Genomic DNA, 16,735 nt, shown 5'->3' on the forward strand with positions numbered 1-16,735 from the left:
ATTTCTGAAAACTTTCCCAGAAGCCTAAACTTTCTTCTCAGCTCATGGACACTAGTCCAGCCTTTGAATGGGGGAATTTGAATTTTTAAAAATTTCTTTTGAAACTGAGTTCTCTGAAATAGATCGCTTTCATCTGGAATATATACAGTCAATTTATGATAGGTGTTTAATTTATCAAGGTATCAGTAGTTTCAACCCTTTTCCAGGAGAGTAAACTTTTTCTTTGGCCTGAAAATAGACACAGTAGGTATAGTTGGTAGCCTTGCAAGGAAAATCTGTTGGAAGCTTGTCTGTTTGGTATCAAAAGAAAATTGAAATTCCACTGCTTCAGAATAATGAAACTTTTAGGAAAAAAAAATATAACCTTTGTTTCATGTATATTGAAGTTTTGACTCAGAAATACCCAAAAGAAATGCTCTTTAAGGTCTCAAAAACCGACTTGTTCTCTGAAATATTGCTGTTATATTTCTTAAGTGTATTATGTCTGACACTTATTTCAAAGCAAGAAACATTAGGGATCAGATGAAAGGGTGGAAAAAGACTCTGATAAAAAACAGAAACAGCAGAATATGAGACACACGCTTGGATGGGATGTGTGGATCGCCACCAGAATCACTCTGGGAGGCAACATCTGGCACTCGAATCAGGCTTTAGGCCACTTTGGTTCCTGGGCTGTGCCATCATCTGCAATTTTGTTATTATCATATTGAAAAGGAACTTTTCTCCTATCTTATTCTGCACCTCATGCAAAGAGTTGACTCATTGGAAAAGACTCTGGTGCTGGGAGGGATTGGGGGCAAGAGGAGAAGGGGATGACAGAGGATGAAATGACTGGATGGCATCACTGACTCGATGGACGTGAGTCTGAGTGAACTCTGGGAGTTGGTGATGGACAGGGAGGCCTGGCGTGCTGCGATTCGTGGGGTCGTAAAGAGTCGGACACGACTGAGCGACTGAACTGAACTGAACTGATTCTGCCCAGAGATTATTTTTTCTTTGCTTTTGTTTTTTAAAATGATGAAAGCCTTTGTAAGACGCACTTTGGGGTCTTTGGAGTAAAGCAGTATGTACTCTTGTGAAACTGCTTTCAAGGTTTAGGAAGGAGTCTTCAAGTGTAGGTTGAGTCAGACAGAGAATGAGTATTTTTTCTGCATCTTTCGGTATTTTAAAAATGAAAATTCTATGTGTACAATAAGAAGAAGTTTTAAAAGAGTGAATGAGAAGTTTTGTTCGATCTGACACCTGAACAGTCGTTCCATATCAGCATCAGAAGCCAGGACTTCATTATATTTTGCTCTTTATTTCGAAGGAGTTTCATCTGGTTATCTGTCAAATAACCTGGTGTTTTATTGGAAATGGCAGAGGAGTACACTGAGTGATTACGAGAACAAATACAACTTGTCCTTAGAGAGCATCTGTTCTTCCCAGACGTGACTGTGCTTTTCAAATATGTAAGTCAATAGATTATTACAGTAACGTTGTGCTGGGTACACAGTATTTTCTCTGGAAATACTAGACTTAGGTTGTTCTAGACTTAAAGGATGGGCTTCCCAGGTGCCAAGTGTAAAGAATCTGCCTGCCAGTGCAGGAGATGGAAGAGATGCCGGTTCCATCCCTGGGCGGGGAAAGATCCTCTGGAGAAGGAAATGGCAACCCACTCCAGTATTCCTTCCTGGAAAATTCCATGGACAGAGGAAGCTGGTGTGCTTATAGTCGATGGGGTCTCAAAGAGTCGGACATGATTGAAGTGACTTAGCATGCACACGTGCACCTTACCTCTGTTCCCCAATAGTACTTCTGTGTTAAATGTCCTGCAGACAGCCCTTCAAGTCTTAATTCTACCAAAATGAGGTATTCAGAAACAGACAAAGGATTCTGGCCACCTTGCACCAGGCTGAGGTCATTAGAACACAAATCCTACTGATTTCAGTGGGCCTCCTCTTGCCCACACCTCCCGTCCAATCAGTTCAGGACACAGAGCACTGAGCTGCGTCCTGTCACATAGCAGTGTCCCACTAGCCATCTATTTCACACATGGCAGTGAATCTGTGCCAGTGCTACGCTCCCAGTTAAGTTGCATAGCACAGTAAGTGGTTAGGAAGGACTGGGTTCAAATCCCCACTTGGCTACTTACCAGCTGTGTCACTTTGAACAGGGTACTTAGGCTCTCTGTAGGCCTTGATTTCTTCATCTGAAAAATGGGGATACTAACAGTACCTACCTCTACGGCAGTTGCAAGGTTTAAATGAGATTTATGAGATGCATATAAAAGACTGTCTGACACTCAAGTAAGTGTTAACCCTTATTTATTTTAATATTACTGCTAATATTAAAACTAATTTAATGGCTTAAGCCCTGGACGCAGGGTAGTTGGCTCACTAGCCCTTTCACCTGTTGCTCTGACTCTCGCCCACATGTTAGCCTACGTTTGTAGCTGCCCCGGGTACGTTTCCCTCAGTCTCCTCTGGAGCCTCAAATGCAACTTGGGACAAAGGTTAATTTGTCCTCTCTCATCTGAATTTATCCCCCACATTTCTGTTAATGGCACCATGTTATCATAATTTTCTCTTAATTTAGGATGAAATCTTAGACTCTTTCCTTATCCTAAGGACAAAATCATGAATATGCAAAGATTTAGTACAAAGGTATTTACTGTTACAGTTTAAATAATTGAGAATATGAATTGGTTAAATAAACTATGTTAAATATATACAATGGAATTCTCTACAGTCATTAAAATTACACAGAAGAATATGCAATAATATGGAAAAGATATTCTCAAGTTGACTTATAATATGGTATGTACCGTACAGTTCCATTTTTGTTTTAGAAGTTTATGGATGCATAGATAAAAGATGAGAAAAATAGTCACTGAAAAAATTGTTTTGTAGCATTTCTGTCTTGTAGGATTATGTGTAATATTCTAATTTTAATTTTTTTCTCTTATAAATTTTCTAAAGTCATCTGTACGTTGCTTCCATATTTTTACTTTTATTTTTAAAATTTATTTTTTTTAATTGGAGGCTAATTACTTTACAATATTGTATTGGTTTTACCATACATTGACATGAATCAGCCATGGGTGTGCATGTGTTCTCCATCCTGAACCCCCCTCCACCTCCCTCCCCATCCCATCCCTCAGGGTCATCCCAGTGTTCCAGCTCTGAGCATCCTGTATGATGCATCCAACCTGGACTGCGATCTGTTTCTCATATGATAATATACATGTTTCAGTGCTATTCTCTCAGATCATCCCACCCTCGCCCTCTCCCACAGAGTCCAAAAGACTGTTCTATACATCGGTGTCTCTTTTGCTGTCTTGCATATAGGGTCATCGTTACCATCTTTCTAAATTCCATATATATGTGTTAGTATACTGTATTGGTGTTTTTCTTTCTGGGAAAAAAACCCTCAAATTTAGAAGAAAAAAAAAAAAAGAGATGGGTAATGTCTACTGCTGCCAAGTCGCTTCAGTTGTGTTCGACTCTGTGCGCGACCCCAGAGACGGCAGCCCACCAGGCTCCTCCGTCCCTGGGATTCTCCAGACAAGAACACTGGAGTGAGTTGCCATTTCCTTCTCTAATGCATGAAAGTGAAAAGTGAAAGTGAAGTCGCTCAGTCACGTTAGACTTCTAGCGATCCCATGGACTGCAGCCTACTAGGCTCCTCCGTCCATGGGTTTTTCCAGGCAAGAGTACTGGAGTGGGGTGCCATTGCCTTCTCCGGGTAATGTCTAAGAGTCTTGCAAATACTGTATTTTATTGACCTTTTAACGCAGGCTGAGAACAATGCTGGATACATAGTAAGCTCTTATAAATGTTTGTTGAATAGTGAATAAAATAGTGTTGTCTTTTATGCATTTTTAGAAATAACTTTATAGGTTAAGAGTACTTAATGCTTCAAGCATTCAGTTTGTAGATGTCCTTGAAAAGTTTTCTGTTGCTGTTTGGAAGAAAAATTCTCAATAAACACAAAATAAACTAGACTGGATGTGGTGGGTGTTTTCTAATATTAAGTAATTTATCATTTCAGAGAATGTGACCAAAAGAGAAGCCTTTGGAGCTAATTCTTCAGAAAACAATTTTACTTCAATAAACTTTACCCAGAGAAATGAACCAAATGATCACCATCTTAGCAATAAAGCCATCTTTCTTCGTACTTCATCACAGTGTTCGGAAGAGGAGCAGGTACTACCATAGCACATTTATGGAAGCAGAGAAAAAAATTCACCATGAATTTAAAACAAGAGACTGTAAGAATATAAAAAACACTGGACAGTTGTTGGATCAGTAACTCACACTCCTGATTTTAGAAGGAGAGCCCCGATTACTTAGCTGACAATCGTCATTACATTTCATGGTTTCAACAGCCAACTTATGATAATATCAGGATCTGCCATCTACAGATTTTTCTTGTAATTACTTCTATATTTTAGCTTATCTTCTGTTTGGGATAAAAGAGTTCCTTTTTATAATTCTCTGTGTAAATGGAGTTTCTTTTACTGTCGTGGTTTCAGTCCTTCAGACTTAAAGTAGAATGTGTTATCTTGGTTTTTCCAAGAGTTGGTCAGTAAATAAATGTTAGATGCTCTCTTCCTAATCTTCAAGATTTCATAGACTATGTTCACATTCTTTCTAGCTATGTTTTTTTTTAACAATCAAGGAATCCTAGTGGAAACTGTTCTATTTTTTTTAAGCCATTTGAGTTTCTACTTTATATCTCACATGTCTTCCCTGTGATATGGTGGATGAAATTGTATATGAGATTGTGGTTTTATGCAAGGCAAAAACATCTTCATGTTAGAAGTGTGTTTATATACAATGAAGGCCTATAATTCTTTACTTCTAAAAATTATTCCAGAGAGACAGTTAAGGGACAAAACTTTTTTTTTTTCCTAGAAGATTTTCTGTCTATTGGCAATCAGTGGCAGTAGGAATTACATTTTCTGTTGAATCTTTAACCAGTATGTGCAAGGCAAAGAATTGTTTCACAATATTTTTTCCGCATAACTTGAAAGTGTTGTATTAGCGTTCTCTGCTTTGTCCTGCAGAGGTTCGTTGGATGGCATGGGAGCTGGGGAAATGAGAGGGGGAGTGTTCCTGTTTCATGCACGAGAAAACTGAGATGAAGTATGTTACTCTAAGGTGCACTGTAGATGGGCCTAGAGGTCAGAAGTAGAAGTCAGACCTCCTGAAACCTATTTCCTGACCACCACTATGACCTAGCAAATCTGCTGTCACTAAGGTGTGACGGTCTATCGAGCATAGCTAATGAACAGAAACCAGAAGGGGAGATCTGTGCCTGAAGGGCTGGAGACCAGCTCCTTTATTTTCTGTTATTTCAAGTTCCCATCAATATGTCTTCAGTGGTTTTTGTCTTGTTTTTCAGATAATGATAGATGATGGCCAAAAAGTTGGCAGTTCCTTTCAAGGGGATCTGAATCGAGCAGGGGAGGTGAAGGTGAGGCATGACTCAATTTTGTTCCATGGCCAAAACCCTAAAAAAGCACAAAAACTCACAGGACTCATTTGCTATCTCCCATACAGATTTGGAAAATTCAGCAGATTTTGTCCATGTGATTTTTTTTTTTAATGGTGTTTGATTTAAAAAAAAATGATGTTTGATTATCTTCAACTGTCTTGGTTGGCTAGGTTCTGGATCTTTTTTCCTCAAAGCTTTAGAAATGGAAGTGGTGCTTCAATAGAGAAACATGACTCTCATTCCCCTGAACTTACACCATTAAGAGAAATGACAATATAACAGATTCTCAAGTTTTAGCACTAAACCATCATTTGGAAGATAAGTTTTTGCTGTCACTTGGATGTCAGAAAATAACTGCAGTTATGTACTTAGAAGCAATGGAAGCTACCATTTTTAATTCCTGTGTAAAAGCCATGGTCTGATAAGTAGAGTGGGGAAGAAAGACCTAGGCTGTATTTTGAATTCCAATGATGAAATCTAAATTTATGATTTTATGCTATTTTGTCATGCACATGTTTTAGATCATAAGCATAAAAGGCATTTCGACATCCTGCCTTTGCTAGGTCTGCCAGTGGTGAAATCATTGTTTTAATTTACAGTCTTTGATGTTCACCTGAGATGAATCAGTTCATGTATGAAGTGTTAACATTTTGTTAATCTAAAATGTGTCATTGTCAGCTTGCTGTGGAAAGCAGTATTCTGCGTGGAATAGTTTTTCATTGAAATGCTGCTATTGTGTCTGTAAAGGTCATTTGCTCTGCTTTTTACCTTTGAAGTAATCTTCAGTTTTATTTGCTCGAAAGAGAACACTTGATTTTTTGCCCTGCTCTCCTTTTGTGTGGTTACCTGGGGCAGGATGATTTTGTTTCGAATGAACCTTCTCTCCTGCTTGCTTTAGTGTCTTCTCTCTTTGGGATTTAAAGCACACTGTTATGAGAATAGTCAGACCCACCACCATCGCTGGCCAGAGAAACAAGAGCAATAAAACAAAAACAAAAGACAGAGACACTGCTTTGGACTGTCTTGATGGTGGTATATATTCTGGGATAGAATCAGGAACAAAAACTTTTCAAAAACTCCCCAGACTGTATTTTTTCTTTCAGTCTAGAGATTTTATTATGGCGCCTACAAAATCCAGGCCAGCTTCTAAATTTACTGCTTCTTTCAGATGTCTCTGGGAAAGCACAGTGAACACAAAGGACTCTAGCTGGGACTCAAAAGTTAATGAGAAAATTGGATTCAGTTGCTCACTTGAGTGTTGTAGAAATGGATTCATTGATTCTTAACTGCATTTTTTTTCCCTCTAGGTCTGATTTGCATAAAAATGATATTAATCCTTTTCTAGGTAGACAATTTCCTTGATATAGAAGATTTAGACCTGGATGAAGAGATTAATCCTCAACTGAGCAAGGGTATGTTTTTTGTTTCCTTCCTACACTGCTTGACCTCTTTCTAGAAACTACATGTAAGACTTTAGACAGCTTTTCTTTTTTTTTCTTTCCCCTGGGTGGGTGGGCGTGGGGTGCAATTCTTACCCCTCCTTTCCCTGAGATACAGAAAACTGGAGTCCTGCAGTCTCTTTTTTTATTAATAAAGATTTCAGCTGAAAGGTCAAACAAAGCTTGTTGAAGGTTGTAAAGTCTTTGGTCTTAAAAGAAATAAAGATTTTCTTCCTCCCATCTCCCATGTACCATATGATTGATTTTTGGATAATTGTCTCAAGTAGAACCACTTAAGTCAAACTCTTATTTCTTAGAATTTCTGCATCATGCTATATAAATTGAGATTAGTTTTGAATGCTCCGTAAAATACCAGTTGATCATAAACATTATGAGAGTTGGTCATAAAATAAACACAAAAGAAAATAAAATCCAGATTTTTGCTTTTATAAATATTTATTAATATGTAAGCCAAACACTTAAATCTAAAGCTGTGTTGTGAATGGTTTTTTCTGGGCTGTTCTACATAGGCTGGGCCGAGAGAGCCTGCTGTCTGCTGACATGTACATCATCCATGACGTTTATGAGGCCTTTTTCCTCTCCTGGTTAACATTTCTGTGTAAGCATAGGTATCCTTTGTTACTCCAAGGAGCTTTGAAATATGTTCAAAATCTGAGTTGTTTTGAAAACTCTCATTCCTAATTTAATATGCAAGAATATCTCAACATTAATGTTGAATGTTTCCATGGGGCAGTTTCCACAGGGGAGTTGGTTGTTGGTGTTTGCTGTTTACAGTCATTAGGTGGTCATAAACAGCCATTGTGGTCATTATTGTTGGGGAGGAGGGCTTCTTTCTGATCACACAGGAGTTAAAGTGCAGGCTGTAGCTGCTTTGTGGACTGCTGTCTGTAAATTGTCTATAGAAACCTTTGCTTGGGCTTCTCTGGTTCCCCCTGAATTTGAGAGGCTTTGGTAATTGGAAGCAATTAACATTTTTATTCTGCTTCCAAACATAACCGTACTCCACTGAAGGGACTGTTTCTCAAGCAGTCTATTAACCAGCAAACTGCAGATTTTTTTCCCCTTGCTTACTTGGTTTAAGGGAGATGAGGGTTCTAAGGGAATCACAGACTCCTGGGAGAGGTTCTTTTAACTTCCGTGCCTTAGGCAGCTCTGAATTTCTTTATAAGAGCAATTTAGGGGTTCTGATTGGATTCGAAGATATTGCTAAGGATTGATGAGGGAGGCAAATTTGTAGAGCAGGCGCACTGTTTCTGGGTTTTGGGTAGTTTGGGAGAAAGGAGCAGATTCCTCGGTCTTGTCCCCCAAAAAGAGTTTAATTCAGAAGGTCTTTTGTGACACCTAGTGATCTGGTTATTAACCACTCCCCCTGGGGATCCTGATAGAGTTCTTCTGTGGGTAGTACTTGGAGTTGGCACTTGGAATTGGCATGTATACATTTGCAACATAAAGTTAGCTTCACAGGAGGGCACAGCAGTGTACAGGTGGAACGTTTCTGTGATGGTTACTTTGCTTGCCAGTAATTAGAAAGTCTGTATACCGACATGATCCTGCATAGCCAGTGAATTTGATTTTGGTTGTATCAGTATTTTCAATTAGTCTTTACTTTGCCCACTACTTTCACATTATTTCCTTTAAACATTTTTTAAGTTATTTTTTATTACTATTAGGTCTGTTTCTTTTGTTTAAAAGATTGCATAAAAACGTCTCACTAGTATGATTTTTCCAGAAATTTGAGAACAGGTAGTTTTTCATTTGTGTATAAAAGCTTCTTGAGGCTGAACCAAGTCTCAGTGGACTTGGATGAGCTAGGCAAGACCTTCTGAGGTGTAAAATAATGTGAAAAGTCAAGGCTAAAAAGCAACCAAGGCTTCAGTGATCTATTCCAATTACTGAAAAGACCACCAAGCTTCACCGTTTTTATAATGTACAATCTGGGTCATCTGAAAGAAAACACACACACACACAAGTTATTTGCCAAGGTGGGTTTTGTCTTTGGGTCTAATTTGTATTACACTTCTAATTTGTATTACACTTCAGGAATATGAGCAGAAGGTAAATATATCAGATGGGAAATGTGACATTTTAAATAAGCAAGTTGCTTGTATAATTTTGGCAGCTGAGAGGCTTACTGATTAGATTCTGTCATTATTGTTTAAACAACAGATTTGCCTGGGGCAACAAGGAAGTGAGTTGCCTATTGTTTTTCTACCGTTGACTTTATTTGTTCACCTTCATTTTCATAAATATTCTCCAAGATTCAGGCCTTTGATGCTGCCCTGGGATTTAGCTTGTTGTTTCAGCAGCCCAGGTGGACAGTTTTTCCAAGAAGCCATCCCAGTGCCGTGCTATTGACCAGTTGTCCAAGGAAACCTTGGCCACGAAGTGTGGTGCCCTGTGTTTATTTGACATTAAATTAACTTTTTTTTTCCCTCCTTTGAGACAAGATAATTACCCTGGTTACTTACTGCCATGCATATCCAGAAAGACTATTATTTGGAATAGGTATTAATTATCATAGGGGCCTCCCTGGTGGCTCAGTGGTAAAAGAATCTGCCTGCCAGTGCTGGAAACTCCGGTTTGGTTTGAGTTGAGAAGATTCCCTGGAGAAGGAAATGGCAACCCACTCCAGTATTCTTGCCTGGGAAATCCCATAGGCAGAGGAGCCTGACAGGCTATATAGTCCCTGGGATCACAGAAGACTCAACAATTGGTTTGCCCTTTAGAGTAGAAAGAATCTTCTGATTGTCTTTATTTCCACCCCTCAGTTGGCCCAGCCTGTTCTCTGCATGAGTGCAGAAGGTCAGAGACCGTTTTGAGGTCTGGTATTCAGAACTATACTGTATTATACAAGTTTCTTGACCAGTGTATGTACTTATGTTGTAATTAATTTCACTGAATGAAAATGGGCAACTGATTCCTGCTTGAAGATTGGCAGCCTTATTTGATTTTCATTTTCAAGCTTTCCAGTGCTTACAATTTTAATGAAGATATCAGTTTCTCTCCCTCTCCCTCTTTTTTTTTTTCTTTAAAATTTTCCTTATCTGCAACTTAGAGCAGCTTTATGTAGCCTATGAATGACCTGGCCTTTATTCAATAAATATTTAACAACTGTGACTGGATCTGGGAATAAAATAAAAAATAAAACATATCTGGTTCCTGTCCTTATGGAAATTCATAGTTTATTGGAAGAATTGGACATTAACCAGATGGTCACAAATATATAATTACGAATTGCTCTAGATCTTATGAGAGCACATTGTAGAGGAATTTAATTTTTCTGTGGATCAGATAAAGAGCAGAGACCTTGAGATCTAAAGGATGAGTAATTATTAACTAGGTGAGGGGTGGGCAGGAGAATATAGCAACAGGATGAGAACAGCTTATGTAAAGGTCCTGAGCTAGGAGAGGATGGCATATTTCTGCCAATTCATAGTTTAGGCATTTCATTTACTCTACACTTGAGACTGTTAAAAATCATCATTTCATTGCTTAGAAGATCACTAAAAACGTTGAGAAGGAAAAAAATCCTAGCTTCAAAATGTTCCTCTATCTCTAGTCCTCCAATTATTTTTTATGTGCAGACTTATCCATCTATTAAACTCCAGTTTGAAAGCCTTGTCAGCCACAAAGATAAATGCTTCCACTCCATTCCTGAGAACAGAATTGGCATGATAATTACGCCCTTTCAACAGTTCCTATGTTTATTTCTCCGGTAGGAAAAAAGAAAGGTTTTATCTAATTGGAGAGATCAGGGGAAAACACTGGATGTGTATGGATGAGGCCTTTGCTTCTTCCTCTGGGGTTGTGCTGTTTGGAAGGTGTATGTCCTCTCTTCTGTGCTCACCCCACCTTTCTTATTGTAGACACTTTACATGGGACCCAGGCCTGCCTTACCGGGTGGTTTTCAACCTGAGATACATTAGAATCACTTGAGGAGCTTTAAAAAAAAAAAGACAATACCTGCATCCTGCCTTTGAAGATCCTTTTCCAGTAGCCTGGTGTGTGTCCTGGGCACTGGCAGGTTTTAAAGCTCCCCAGGTGACTCTAATATGCTATTGAAGCTGAGAACCAGCTCTAGACAGTTCTGGAGGTATCACTCTTGAGCCCCTACTCCAAGAGCTACAGGGATGTGAAGAGGTTCTCCTTTTACCTGGCTGGATTCGTGTCATCTGTGTGGACTTCCTCTCAGGTGGGATAGTCTGAGGTCTAGATTTGGGAGGAAAGCTCAATAAGCAAGAGATCCAATTGTGACTGCAAGACAAGCTCCATTTTCAAAATCAGCTTCATTATTTATAAAGCTCATATTTTGATCCCCATTATTTTGACTCCTGAATGTATTTTCCTCTATTGCTACATTTAAAGGTAGAGGGATATGATTTATTATCACTGTCAAATGCCAGCTCCAGCCATAAGTCAGTCTTCCCAGATCTTCCCCAGCTTGTTCCCAGCTTCTTGGATGGCAGTAGTAGTCTTCTGCCTCCTTTTATATTTCCACTTTTACTTTGCAATTTTTTTCTTGGAGTGGGTGTTGGTTAATGTGTCTCTTGAAAGTGGCGTATGATTAATTCATGTGCATCTATACACACATACACACACACACCCAACTTTGTCTTTTAGAGTGTCTGATCCATTTATGTTCAATATGGTTGCTGATATATTTGACTTTAAATCTCTTATCTTACTATTTTGTTTTCCACTTGTTCTGCCAGTTATATATTCTTTTCTTCACTCATTTTTTGCCTATTTTGGATCAATCACATATTATTGTTTCATGGCCTCCTATTTTTTCTGGGTAGAGAATTCTACCCAGAATATATATAATTATTTTCTTCAGCATTTTAAAGGTGTTATTCTGTTTTGTTATGGTGTTAATTGTTCCTCTATTGAAAACTGTAGAAAAACCAAATGTCAGTCTGATTGTTGTACATTTGAAGGTAATATCAATATGTTTGTTACCTTATTTGCTTACTTCTATGATTTTCTCTTTGTTTTTCAGTAATTTCATTATGCCTTGGCATTGTTTACTTTGCATTTATTCTGCTTGGGGTTTGTGGATTCGTATAAATGTTGGGAAAGTCTCAGCTATTATGTCTTCAAATAATACCTGTGCCCAGACCTTTTCATCATGTCCCACATCTCCCCATGCTCTTTCCTGCATTTCCGTCATTTTCTATTTCCTTTCTTTCTTCAGCTAGAATATTTTCTACTGTGTTTCAATTCAGTAATCTTGTCTTGTATCAAATATGATGTTAAAGCCATCAGTATTTCTGTTACAGTTGTCAAGAGATCTGGAGTATCTATTTTTAAAAATTTCAGTTCCCCGCCCAAATTCTCCATCTTGTAATATATGTATTGGAATGTATTAATTGGTTATTTTAAAGTTCTTGTCTCATAATTCCAATAACTGAGATGTTCCATGGGTCCATGTGTATCATTAATTTACCCTTTTGATCCAGTGTCTTTGTATACCTGGTAATTTTTGTTTGAGTGCTGAATACTGTATATAAAATATTACAGAGGCTCTGGATGATGTTACCTTTATCTGTGTTTAGAGAAACTTTAACATTCTCTGCTAGCATTTAGAGTAGTTATAGATCACCTTAACCCAATATGGGATTGAGCTGATTTGGTGACTGAGATTCAGGTTTTATGAAAGAAAGTAAAAGTGTTAGTCGCTAATTCATATCTGACTCTGCGACCCCATAGACTGTAGCCCTTCAGGCTCCTCTGTTCATGGCATTCTCTGGGCGAGAACACTGGAGTGCCATTTCCTACTCTAGAGGATCTTCCCAACCCAGGGACTGAACCTGGATCTCCTACGTTGCAGGCATATTCTTTACCATCTGAGCCACCACCTCAGGCTTTATGAGGGCTGCTCTACTTCTAGTTTTTGCTTGCTAGCCCTTCAGGGTAAGTTACAGCCCTTTCTTTTTGGACGTCCTGATCTCTGTTTTTTGTCTTCAGAGCACTGTGAATCTGTTGGTAGTTCTGCTAAGCTTCTCAGCCTCTTAGCCTATTTCTTCTTCTTGGTCTTTTAGCCTCTGCTTACAAATCACTAGATGCCATATGTTGAAAAACAGCTTAGAATCTTAGACTCACATTCAGTACTTTCCTTCTCTCCAGGATCTTAGCCCCTCAAGTTTTGGGCTTCCCTGGTAGCATTCCAGTGTCTTTAGTTAATTTTTATCATTTTCCCAGCTGTTCTAGTGTTCTTGCTGGAAGGTTCAGACTATATGATAAGGGTCAGATATTAAATGTGGTCTGGGAGCTCCTTTGGAAACCCCAAGGTCTGAAGGTCAAATATGTTGACGTTTGCACTAATGTTGCAAAAGCAATGATGGGTAAAGATACTAGTACCTTAGTGTGACTCAAGGTAGAATCACCAGGCTATACTAGTCGTCACTGTTACCTTCACTGTCATGAATTTGTAGTTAAAACAAATGCCAGTTTCCATTGAAAATGTCTTCGATGAAATGGTGTTTGTGTGGTGTGTGCTCAGTCACGTCCAATTCTTTGTGACCCCGTGGACTGTAGCCCCCCAGGCTCCTCTGTCCATGAAATTCTCCAGGCAAGAGTACTGGAGTGGGTTGCCATTTCCTTCTCCAGAGGATCGTCCTGACCCAGGGATCTAACCCAAGTCTTCCACATTGCAGGCAGATTCTTTACCGTCTGCGCCACCAGGGAAGTAGTAAAAATTATTAATTTTATTGCATCTTGATCCCTGAATATACCTCTTTTTAATGTTTTGTATGTATACAGCACTTCTGCTGCATACTGACATACAACAGTTGTATTTCACATGTGCATGAAATACACGAGCATTTTTTCATGGAAAAAATGAAACACACTTTTTAACAAAAAACACTTGTGCCGTTGAGTGGTGTGCGGAATTAATTTTTTTTTTCTTTCATGGATCAACATTTTTACTTGAAAGAATGACTGACAAAGTGTAGTTCTCAAAAGTGAATGAAGTGAAGCTGTCTTTTCAAGACAAACAACTGATAGTGTTCATTGCCAGTGATAAAGCTGGCAATGGATCAAGTGAAAATTGGATTTTTGGAAAACTTATATCCAGTACTGTGAGCTTGACAGCTCCTCAATATTTAAAGGCTTTTTTGATAAAATTGGTAATGTTAACTAATGTGACTTTTATATTACATAATGAAATATGTCAACATTTGAAAGATCTGCATAACAGAGTGAACCACCGTTTTCCAAATAACCGATTTATGGTGTTACAAAATCATGCACAGGAGAAAAATTCATTTATGATAAAGGCCAGACCAATGAGTTTTAAACATAAGAGCATGAAAACTTCTCTGAAAGGGTTTCATGTTGCACATTGAAAATATTTTTAAAACCAATATCATTTGTCAAGATCCAGTGTGTATCAAAGAATATCCCCAACTGTATAAAAGGAGTATTAAAGTACTCCTCCCCTTTCCAACATATATATCATGTGAGACTAGAATTTCTTCATTTTCATCATGTGAAACAGCATATTCCAAAAATTGAATGCAGAAGCAAAGATAGAATCCAGCTTTCTTCTACTTAAGATAAGAACTTAAAAGATTCAGAAAATGTAAAACAATGCTTCTCTTCTATTATCTTTGCTTTTGGAAAATATCTTTTTAAAAAAGTATTTATTTTAATAATGATTGTATTTTAATAATTTGAAATCAAATATTTGAAAATTCAGTTTCTAATATGGTGAATATTGTTAGATATAACTCCCACAAAAAAAAGCTCTTTGCATCTTCAAAAATTTTTAACAGGAAACTCTGACATAAACTATCATAGCTGGAATCCGTATGCATAAGAGACCTCAGTCCATTTCTTATGTGTATCCTTTTTCGTCTTGAGGAGTGCCCAAAATTTCAGGAAATTTTGGCCATTTCTACATGGCAACAAAGGATTGAATTGGTTGATCTTATACATACGATAGGCAGATTAAGTATTATTGTTGTCTAGATTATCAGGTGTCAGATTACTTTTTTTTTTTTTTTTGATTGCTTACTTTTAAATGTATTACCTTTGACTTGCTGGTCATTGGTTAAATATAGAAAGGCACATGGCAGAAACGGATAATTTATAAACGTTGGACATTCTTATTATGTAGTTGAGAAAGAGATTGAAATGCTTTCAACCAGGCTTGCCATCCAACGTGAAGATTCCTTTTTGAGAGTTGCCTTAACTCGACAAAGCCCATCAGTCAAGATGGTGGTATTTATCAATAGTTAAAAAAACTAATTGTTTTAGAAACAGTAAGCCTAGATTGAGTAAGGGGAAATAGTAAAGGACAAGGAAGCCTGGTGTGCTGCAGTCCATAGGTTGCAAAGAGTGGACACGGCTTAGTGACTAAACAACAGGAAAAGTGTCTTAAAGATCAGATTTCAGTCTAAAAAGCTTTAGCTATCTTCAGAAATTCCATTCCTCGTCATCAATGAATACAATTATTTTCCCTCTCAGAGAATGAATATATAAATGGTTATTTTATATATAACCCATCAGTGACTATAAAATGGATAAAGGACAAGGTAGCTTTCTTTATAACCTACTTATTATCAGACTGTTCGTGTCCATAATAGTTTCACCATTTTATAAATCTGTCCTATTTAGAGGTAAAGCAGTTCAGTTTTTATGTTGACTAGTCTCTGATTTTATGTGTAAAAATCATATCCCTGGAAAAAAACTTAGCTTTTGAGGATAAGGACTTTACATATTTTGTATCATTCACAATGTTCTATGGATAGGCAGACTTATACATGCTGTTCAGTTTAAAAGTTGAGATACAGGAAATCCATTTCCTTTCTGCAAGTATGCGTTGAATTTACTACACATAAGGTGCTGGGTGTGTTAGACTCCAGCTATGCAAGTTTGTGTGTTTTCCTTTTATCCTGGAGAAACGAATGACAGGAATGTGGAATGTGGTGAATACTGAGTCATCTTGTTTTGAAAGAACTGTTCCCATGGCAGTGGGCTTTTTAGGAAGGAAACCATTATTGCTGAAAACCCTACCTTCTTTGCAAATATATGAGGGACGTGAAGAATTTCAGCCAAGGAATGGCAGAGTTGTTCTTCTTGATGCACAGTGTTGTCAGTCGGATCTTAAATAGCTCTGAAAGCAGAATTGATTTTGATTTCACATTTGAAGTGATGTTTGCTCTGGCAGCCATTGGGTCTGGTAGATATTGGTTTTCATATTAAGAGGCTTGACCCTTACTCTCCTTGCCTCTGTTGTTGGCTGGCCCCTAACCAGTGAAGGAGTTTAGCTTTGGACTCATCAAGGGAAAGCCAGTCTTTCCACCAACCTTATTGAGTATTTAAAAGTGTTACTTCTCTGGTTATAAAACGTGTGAACACACTGACTGTTGACTAATCATGTTAACATGCTTATCATAGTGATGTTTCTTGGCCCTGAGTTTGGAGACACAAATCTGGTAGATTTAAATAACATAAGAGATGAAACTGCTTTCTTAGAAATCAGTTTCTGATGTGACGTCTTGGGCTCAGAACAGGGCTCTGCAGCCAGACTGCAGCTGTGGCGCCTTGAATGCGGTGATTCTGGGTGTTAGAACTCCTTGCCTGTAAAACAGGCAATAATAGAGTTGTTGAGAGGATTAGCTGAGTTAATGCATGTAAAAGGCTGGCTAGTATTATCGTTTTCATTTCCCCTAATTAATCAGGTCACATTCTACAATTTCAGTAATTAATCATAGTCATGCGTGCATGCTCAGCCTCTAACTTGTGTCTGACTCTGTGCAACCCTATGGACTGTAGCCTGCCAGGCT

At 38.1% G+C, this 16,735-nt stretch overlaps 1 protein-coding gene across 11 annotated transcripts in view; it reads left to right on the forward strand.

Moving 5' to 3' along the window:
* Positions 1 to 16,735, forward strand: part of IFTAP (intraflagellar transport associated protein) — a 70,819-nt gene that overhangs the window by 39,057 nt on the left and 15,027 nt on the right. For all 11 annotated transcript variants that reach the window (XR_009596666.1, XR_009596669.1, XR_009596668.1 and 8 more), the window contains 3 exons: positions 4,033 to 4,187; positions 5,389 to 5,460; positions 6,827 to 6,893. Coding sequence is in view for 6 of the 11 variants with exons in the window: in XM_060400063.1 (XP_060256046.1) it covers positions 4,033 to 4,187; positions 5,389 to 5,460; positions 6,827 to 6,893 (294 nt within the window). In the remaining 5 variants the exon portion in view is untranslated. The remainder of the gene's footprint in view (positions 1 to 4,032; positions 4,188 to 5,388; positions 5,461 to 6,826; positions 6,894 to 16,735) is intronic.

This window comes from Ovis aries, chromosome 15, assembly GCF_016772045.2.
Source record: "Ovis aries strain OAR_USU_Benz2616 breed Rambouillet chromosome 15, ARS-UI_Ramb_v3.0, whole genome shotgun sequence".
In the NCBI taxonomy this organism is placed as follows: domain Eukaryota; kingdom Metazoa; phylum Chordata; class Mammalia; order Artiodactyla; family Bovidae; genus Ovis; species Ovis aries.